This window comes from Mugil cephalus, chromosome 7 (genome assembly GCF_022458985.1).
Source record: "Mugil cephalus isolate CIBA_MC_2020 chromosome 7, CIBA_Mcephalus_1.1, whole genome shotgun sequence".
NCBI lineage: Eukaryota > Metazoa > Chordata > Actinopteri > Mugiliformes > Mugilidae > Mugil > Mugil cephalus.
This window is the reverse complement of record NC_061776.1, coordinates 11,308,307-11,317,430: the sequence shown is the minus strand read 5'-3', so window position 1 is coordinate 11,317,430 and position 9,124 is coordinate 11,308,307. Positions and strand designations below refer to the sequence as shown.

At 43.5% G+C, this 9,124-nt stretch overlaps 1 protein-coding gene across 1 annotated transcript; it reads right to left on the bottom strand.

The window, feature by feature from the left end:
• Window positions 1–1,055: 1,055 nt before the first annotated feature.
• On the bottom strand, window positions 1,056–6,139 carry and2 (actinodin2). The gene is made up of 6 exons (XM_047590437.1): window positions 5,981–6,139; window positions 5,351–5,442; window positions 4,050–4,094; window positions 3,545–3,708; window positions 2,191–3,081; window positions 1,056–1,943 (listed from the first exon to the last, which is right to left on the bottom strand). The coding sequence occupies exons 2-6, from the start codon at window positions 5,421–5,423 to the stop codon at window positions 1,554–1,556; spliced, it is 1,563 nt and encodes a 520-aa protein (XP_047446393.1). The 5' UTR covers window positions 5,424–5,442; window positions 5,981–6,139; the 3' UTR covers window positions 1,056–1,553.
• Between the last annotated feature and the right edge of the window lie 2,985 nt (window positions 6,140–9,124).

The following is a 9,124-nucleotide window of genomic DNA, read 5'->3' as shown; positions in this document are numbered from 1 at the left end:
CACAGCTGCAATCAATTTCCAAATTACATATAATGTTTCAGCTTTGGAGAGGGGAAAAAAACACAGTTTGTCTTTTAAGTGTTTCTTAAATAAAGACAATAATTTAGTAACTCAGTTTGCGCTTTGTCTTTCTGATTCGGTTCCAAACGGAGACATTAGGTGCACATGTATCTGCTGCAGGAACAATGTTCAATTATTAATTTTACCTTGTGTACAGGCAGGACACTTCGTGTATGGTTGTGACAACACAAACACATTATTGGATTTCACCACCTATCTTGATAGAAAGTGTCAAGATTAGAGAAGTATGTAATTATGATAGATTTGTCTAAAAGATACTGTACAGCCGATAGTGGAGAGGATGCTTCCTTGATCGCGCTTGTTCTTTCGTTACCCAATTTGTGACATAATTATTGACAAACTAATTATGTGAATACAGTTTACAACATTGTTTTTTTAATCAGTCCAAATTAGGAGTACCATAATGATCTGTCCTCTTCCATGTGGAGGAGTTTTGATGAAAATTAAACAAGCTTTTTTTTTTTCTTTTATGTGTGGTTAAAAATCCAAATACATACGAAAATACTGGAGACAACAGGCGAGTAGCCGCTGTATGTCATCACCAGCTTCTCCTGGATTTTCTGTGAAAAAATATTGTTTTTATGTGAACCTGTGCTGTGGCTGCTTCTCTAATTCATCTGGGATCCCGCGATGTAATGTGCTGTCATGAAAAACATATATATCTAAGGTGATTATGTATGGAAATAAACTGTGCAGATGTAGCAACAATGCGCTGTTTTGATAATGGCGGAACACAAAGTGGTGAAAGCTCAACACGACACGCCAGCTGGCACAAATACATGCTCCATGTTAGATGCAACAGCTGAGGACTATAATTATGTGTACATTCACAGAGTAGGCTCTTTACAGCAGGGTTTAAAACGATATACACTGTGAGATTCCGCTTTAGCTGCTGTCATTTTCTACCTTTGGCTGCCAAGGAAATGTGTCAGTGGCCTCAGTCTGAAAATTGTTTAGAAATGGAGTTCAATAGATCTATTTTTTTAATTTTATTTAGAACTTCAAAAAACTTCTAAACAGATGAGGCATTACAAGGCGTAGAGCTACAGGAAGCTGTGTAAAACAACGTTAAATACACGCCCGGGTAAAAAGAATGTACAACAGAGGGAAAATCTCGCCAGCTACTGCAAATTCAGACTAACGCTATCACACATCTATACATACGACTTTATTTTTCTACAAACGTACACACATGGAGTAAATGATGAACAAGTTTCACGTAATGTTTTCTGTTGCTCGTTTGACCTGCTTGATGAAAACAGACCAAACAGACTAGGAAACCTTCAGATTCTCTGGGAAAAATCGAATTTATTGTTTAGGAAGCTGAATTCGTTTTGACAGGTTTGTACGGGCGGTGATGATGTTCATCGCCCACACATAGGTCCATGATGGTCCATAAAGATCAGAGACTTGTGGAGTAAGCTCAGTTTTCACCGGTTAGATTAGCAGGCAGCCGTTGGTTTTTCTAAAATCTATTTGTGCTGCCTCATGACGCCCCTGAGGAAATCTTCAAAGTTAGGGACAGCAGCAGCAGCAGGCGCCTCCTTGGCTGGTTCATCTGCAGCAGGCTCATCAGCGGCAGCGGCGGCAGGCTCAGCGCGTCGCAGGCGGCAGTTGAAGTCGTACTCGGGGTCGCAGTCAGGATCGGGCAGGATTACGCCATCCTTAGGGGGTTCAGCACCGGAGGGTGAAGCAAACTTGCCACAGTTGGGATCGTACGGATGGCAGAAGGGCTTGGCTGGAGCCCTGATGTCGGCTTTGGCCTTGGGGCCGGACTTGACCGGGGTGCAGTCTTTGTCATAGTGCACATAGCAGTCGTGGCCCTCCTTGGTCTTGCCACGGACGCCGAGGTTGTAGCGAACCTGGTTGATTGATTGATTGATTGATTGATTTTTTTTGTTTGATTTTGGTTGAAAACAGACGCAGAGCAGATCAAAGATAGCAAGCAAAAGCATTATTCAAGACCTGTTTCATTTTACTACATTATTTGATAAACCCAGTTTTAAAGGATAGAAAATTAAAGAGAATGATTCAATGTGAAGGATTACATTACGGTAGTTAAAAAACACTGAACTACTTAAATCTAATAACATGACTTCAAACTCAGACCTGGTGCTCGGGGATCTGTGGAGCGGGCTTGCGCAGGGCAGCGGCGGCTGCCAATATGCAGAACGGGTCATTCTGAGGGTCGCAGGACAGAGGAGCAGCGGGAGGCGCAGGCTCGTCGTTGGGGGCGTACTCCAGGACGGGCTTGGTGAGACCGGACAGCTTGGTGGCAGTCAGGGGGTTGCAGCCTGCGTCGAAGAGAGGGTTGCACTGCTGCTCTTTCGGGGCCTCCTCAGCGGCCAGGGGAGCCGCGACGTTGCTCACACACAGAGGATCCATCGCTGGGTCACAGCCGGGATACATCAGGTGGTAGAAGCCGGTGGGAGCCTTCTGGACCAGGAGGGGCTTGCAGTAGGGGTCCCTAGGGTCGCATTTGAGGGCAGCATAGGACGGAGCCGGACCGGGAGCCGGGCGGTAGCCGTACGCTGCTCTCAGGTGGTACTGCAGGCACTCCACGTCTTCGGGGTTGCAGATTCTCAGCAGCTCGGTCTTCTGCTCGGCGCTCAGGAAGGGCTCCAGGACGGGGGCGTAGTAGTAGAAACCCGCGTGGCTCTTCATTGGCATGGGCAGCATCGGGGTGAGGATAGGAGCTGGCACCTTGACGGGAGCTGGCGCAGGCTCTGGAATGGCAGCCTTGGGGACCAGGGGGAAGAGGCAGTAGGGGTCGAGGTAGGGGTTGCACAGCCTGACGGCAGCAGACTTGATGGGGGCAGGCATCACCACGGCCGCCTTCGGCTTGCTAGTGAACTCGGCGATGCACTCTGGGTCGTCAGAGTCGGCGCAGGTCTTGTAGATTTCGCTCAGGTGCTTGAGGTAGTGGTTGAAGGTGGGTCCCTCCTCTGACCTGTGCTTGTTCTGCAGGTAGGCCATGTACAGACGGTCCAGGTCCTCGACCTGATGAAAAGGAAACAAAATTAATGACCATGTTCTCATTCAAAATCCTCTCCGTGCCTTCAAAAGCTGAACTCAAAGAATTCAAATGAAGCTCTTGAACACAAATCCCCTGTGGAGGAAAACATGTATTTTTTTTCCGCTTTTTCTGTTTCTTGAAATTTGAAGTGTGATTCAGAAGCTCTCCTGGGTACAGAGTACTAGAGCGTATCTGTGCATAATGAGATGGTAAAATGCATATTAATGCATTTATATAGCATGATCTGAGCAAGAAATCTTTTATTGTTGTCTCGAGGACTGCAGACTTAAAAACTAAAAAATCGAATCTGTCTTTAAAACTTGCCTTTTAATGCAAGTGATGCAAACTGTTGCCTTTTTTTAAAAAAAAAGAAAAAAAAAACAGGCACTGTTTCGTAATCATGACTGGGAGAGACTGAATAATTAATGCGGGACGAGCTCCACTCACTCCCTCCTGGTTGTGGCTGTCCATGAAGTACTTGTACCATCCCCAGAAGTCAGGCAAACGTTTGAACTGGGGCACAGCTAAGACGGCAGCGTTCCTTTTGTTGCGAACCAGATTTTTCAGGTTGGCCATGGCCTCGGTTTTCACATCGTCAGACACCGCAGTCACTGCGGGGTGGGAGAGAGAGGGAGAGAAATGAAACTAAGGTCACTGTGCTGCTCAGAAAAAGAAGACTTGAGTATTGTTTTCTATATATTAGTATTGTGGCATTCATTTAAAATATTACCGTTCTAAGATGAAAGCTGCCTTGTATCCTAGGACTAGATAAAAGGAAATTTCTCTCCAGTACTATAACTCTAAGACATCTAGAGTCTTCTTTCCAGTGTTTAATGCTTTATTATGTTAAGCATGTGCTGGCTGTAGCTTCTAGTCTTCAAAAATAAACGTGTTGATGATGTTGTTGTTGTTGAAGCCACTGAGACCCACACGCCACGTCCCACCTCCTCACCTTCCTCCTGTTTGTGCTGCTCCACAGGAACGGCCCCCAGAAAGTCTGTAAAAACACAAGCAGCAGCCACATTAGCAGCAGCAGGGACGTTCACTGACTAGGACCAGATGTTGAGCTTTCCCCCGACATTAGCGGGGGGAAAACGCTGACCCACACTAATAAGCCCCTTCGGTGGAGCGCGGCAGGTGCTGGGGCCCTGGCGCCCCGGCGCAGGCAGCATCCCACAGATTAAACACCCCGCACCCCCTCCGCCACCTCCCATCCAGCCCCACGCATGCAACGTTCAGCTTTGAACCAGACCCCGAGCCAAGGCTTTATGCAACTACTGGGGGCCTCCTTAAAGCAAAACCTGTAAAACTACAAAGAGCGGGCCCTCACACAAACCAATTACAGATACACTGTAAAAAGAGGCTGGGGGGAGGGAGGGAGAGGACGTGTCTGGGTGTCTTCTGCTCCAGCAGGGGCTTCCTGCAGAGGTTTATGATTATGAGAAAACAGTCAAGTCAGCTGATTATCGTAGAGAAATCCGGTCCCTCTAATTTATTAATGTGGAAAATGTCCCAGAGGAGCAGGGATAGAAGAGCTTTTACGAGTCCAGAAAGGTTCCGTGCTACTACGGGTCATTTTCACTGTTAAAGAGATGAGGGTAACTGTGTCTTTATAACGCTGTGGCACACATTAAAGCACCAGTGTCCTCTAGTACTCTTCCAATAAAAAAGCATTAAAGAAAGCAACAACATAGCAAATACAACAATGAAAAATGTTCATGCAACAGAACAAGCAAATACATTTATTACCCAGACGAATGGAGCATTGGATTCTTATATTGATGAATACTATGAAAATAACAATTTACAGTTCATATAGGTGGATTTTTTTAAACTTCATTTATGCACAATTCTTAGAGTATAGTAAACATATTCATCAACAATCAGTAAAAATCATTATTATTAAAAAAGAGAAGGAATGACCTGGCAATGGTTTATACAAGTTGTTTTCAAAGGGGTCCGTGAATCAAGTATTTTGGTTAATACTGAATGATCTAAGTCTGAATGATGTTTTAAAACCATCTTTACACTGACTGAAACCATGTAAGAAAAGTACAATCCTGTTTTAATCCCCACAAAATTCAGGCTCATTTTAAAAAAAAGAAGATTTTGTAGCGAAATAACAAAATTGAAATGTATGTCATTTGTAATCGTATGGTGCTGTAAGTTCTTTAAAAGTTAACAACTTCGGTATGAACTACTATGACATTGGAGTACATTAACACAACAGTGTGGCTGTGACTCAACTCCCACCTGATAACAAAACGATCGCTATCACGACTCCTGAGTGGATCAGGAACAGTGACGGTCGTCCAGTACGTGTCATTTTCGTTTTTTCGTCCTTCCTGAGGGAACAGACATAAGACATAACTCAGTATATTTGCAGGATTTGTTTTTGAGCAGTACGCTGTAACATTACAGTGCAACTAGACTTCCGTGGATCCCCGTGTCTCGTGTCTATTGTGGTGAGTTAGATATGGAAATCCTTGAGAAGACAATGCACTTGAAACAAAGAGAGCAAGCGCTTTTATTGAAGTGGCTGTTGCCAAGACAATGGAGAGGATTGAGGACATGCTGTAATAGAGCCTTTCAGGGATTACTGAGAAAAATAAGGATTCAGTCCTGAATATCAGAATACCAAATAAAGAGACTGAACTCAACAATCAAACAAAACCAAAAAAAAAGAGATGTTCCTTTTCTATGGCTACACAAATGGATGTTGAATTACAGCTGCTAGGTTCAAAACGACAAATTGTCTCCTTGAAGTTTCCCTCTGCCTCCTGAATGTGAGCACATTTCAAACCAATACAAGTTAGTAGAAGCTGCAGAAAGTCACCCTGAAAGTATATAAACTCCGGGTAACATCATCATCGTCGTCCTTACCTAAAAAGGTGCAGAAGCTGTGGCCTCCTGTGATCACCTCCGGATCCGGCGGCTCTCTTGGGGCTGGTGGGAGGACTTGCTGCACTGCGGTTGCCTGGAGCTGTCTAAACCCTGCACCTCTCTGCTCCCGTGTATGGGACGGACACGACGGGAAACATTTTTAAGGAGTCCTCTTGATCATTAAAAACAAAAAAAGGCATGTCGTACAGCTCCGGCGTGCTGTTAGTCGCTCCAGGATTGGCTCCTGCGCTGCCATCCGTCCGACCAATGGCGGTCCTGTAATTAGGAAAGGTGAGCAGCACGACTGCTCTGAGTGGAAGACCATTTAACAAGGTGCCATTTAGCGCCACGTTTCTTTTCTCACAGGTTTTTTTGGAATCCAGGGTCATCATGTGAGGTGACATGGTTGATTTTGCCATTTGAGATAAACACGTCACAGCTGGGTGCAGCAATTAAACGGTTCGAGTGTCACTTATATAACTTCAGAGTTAGTCCTGGTCTGCATGATTCTTTCCTCAACAATAACCAAGAATCAGTAAACAGCAATAACTTCCTTTAACTGCTGCAAAGCAGAACTTAAGGAATAAAGAACAGCTTCTCTGCAGACATTGACTGCGGAGGATAAAAAACTATTTCTGAAATAAGTACGGTGTTGCGTCAGTGTATTGACAAATGTGTGAGCATTGTTGTCCAGGATGACAGGAGCATGACTTCATTTCACTTCAGTGATGCAACGCTACATCCAAGCTGCAAATGCACAAGCTCATTTGATAATGTTTTCTAAAAAAAAAAAAGGTCTGCTGCCAGTAGCTGTTTTTTACGGGAGCTGAAATGCATTTAGTCGACTGAGAATAAGGATTATTCACTTTAAACACTTTTGAAAAACTGCTCATCGTTTACCGGGCTGTGAAGAGTCTCACTTTCTCGCCGCATGTTTTTTTTTTTTTTTTTTTGTTTTTTTGCAAAGGAGGGAGCTCGAATCATTAGGAGAAACAGGTCTCACACAGAGAGCAGCTAATGAAGCAAACTGCTGCAGCTGTAGCCGCCATCAGAAGCAGCAGTGTTTGTCTGGTACATGATCCTGATGCTTGGATTGTGCCACGTAGCCTGCGCAGCCTGAAGCCTGCGTCAGTGGAACAGCACATGTGGAAACGTGAGCCGCAACAAGCCAGACAGCGCAGTCAGCCTTCGTGGATACGCCTGCCATTAAAAAAAAAACACACAAACACACTGTATACATAAAATATAGAGTATAGTGCAGCACAGTAGCATCGTTATGAAGTTCATTTTAAGGTTTCCCCTCTTTATTGTTTGCAAACTATTTCAAATATGATCTATTACTGTTTTCATTCAACTATTCATCCAGGCCAATAGTTTGACAGATTGTATGTTTATTTTAGCCCTTGTCCGACCACTTTTGAATGCATTTTAATCATCTACACTATTACTGCACTATTCCAACCATCCGTCTTGAACATTTACCTTCACTGAAGTTTCATTGATTTCTGAGTTCACTCAAAAAGCGTGTCGTTCTATTTTCTCCGTTAAATTTCTTTTTTTTTTGTTACAAAGTTGTGACCTTTCAACAATCTCTCCTGCTTGCTGTTGATGTGCTCTCTGGTGTATAAGTATCACGGTTTTGCGATTCACATTATTTTAATCCCTGTGGATTTCTATGAAAATCAAACCCAAACAAAATCTAATATTTTCCTCAGCCGTCGTCTGCCACTCGGTTACTAAACGCTTCTTTTTCTGCAGTGACGTGTACTTTGTCCCCAGAGACGTGTGACCCTCTTTCAGGACTGATGTTGCCAGGATCCCTGCATTTTACACATTTTTTGAATTACTGAGGCTGTCACAGCCGACAGATTGTTGTCTTTTTCAATTTAAAATGTAACTGCCGTGAGCAGATGTCTGACACTCCTTGTGCATGGAAACACTGCAAATTGAGATATTTGGGATGAGAAAAGCCGTGAAGTATCTCGTTCTGCTTGAAAGAAAAGTTCATCGGTAATGTTAAATGCTGCAAAATGATGCCACCTGGCAAATACTTTAACATAAGCTCTTCAGTTGTGGTTTAAAACAGATGCATTCACGTTGGGGCGTTTTTAGCTACACTCACAAACATGATTTATACCCAAATACTTGCAAAAACAAGGACATTCACAACAGTTCCACTTGATTTTGTGTTAATTAACAAATCTTGGGCCATTTCTGTGTGTTTGCATGTCCTCCCTCCCACGTGCCAAACATCACAATTATTTATCATTGTGAGCATATTAGTTGCATATAATGTCATTATCAAACTGATTGTTTTGGATCAATACAGAAGGAACACGTTGAGGAAAGATTAACTGAGGAGGTTCGGAGATACAAACATTTGTATGACTCGTCGTTGGGGAAATTTGAGGGGAAAGTTTCAGTCGCCATAGTTGAAAGTGAAGCAAGAAGTCACAGTGAAGCCGGAAGTAGAAACAAAAATTTACCCGTCTGGCGAAAAAGACACAGCGCCGTCTAGTGTTTGGGTGGAGTCGTTACAGAGCGAGTCAGACTGACGAGTGCAGTATAGTGCAAGTGTAAATGGTTGGCACCGGCGCAGGCTGCATGTCTAAGTTACAGCTCTGAAAACACCTTTAGTCGTCAGCTTAAAGCACTGCTGGACCAAAGTCAGTCTGTATCTAAGGATAGACAGTCCCTCAGGAACGTCACTAATTGGTCATGTGAAGAGCAGTTTTGAAGCTCACCGTAGACGTCTCTACCCGTCGCCATCTTGGTAATGACATGCAGATCGATACTGAAATATCGATACTTCCGATCTTTACGATCGAAAACCTATTCTCAAATCAAAATATCGATACTTCCAATACTTCAGTCATCTGAGGTAATGTAGTGACACAGTGGAAAGTAACTATACTATTGAGTTGTAGCAAGACAACAAATTTTGTGAAACCACAACACAGAATATGAGGCCTTTAAGATGATTAGGAGAGAACAAGGTCACAAATAAGATGAAAGTGTTCATTTAATAGTTAATAATTAAAGAATAATTTATTTTAATGGTCTTATTATTTTACTTATTCCTTTATTCCTAGTGTTTGAAACGCCATTTTCACATATTCTATATGATTGTGTCCTCTCTGTGGT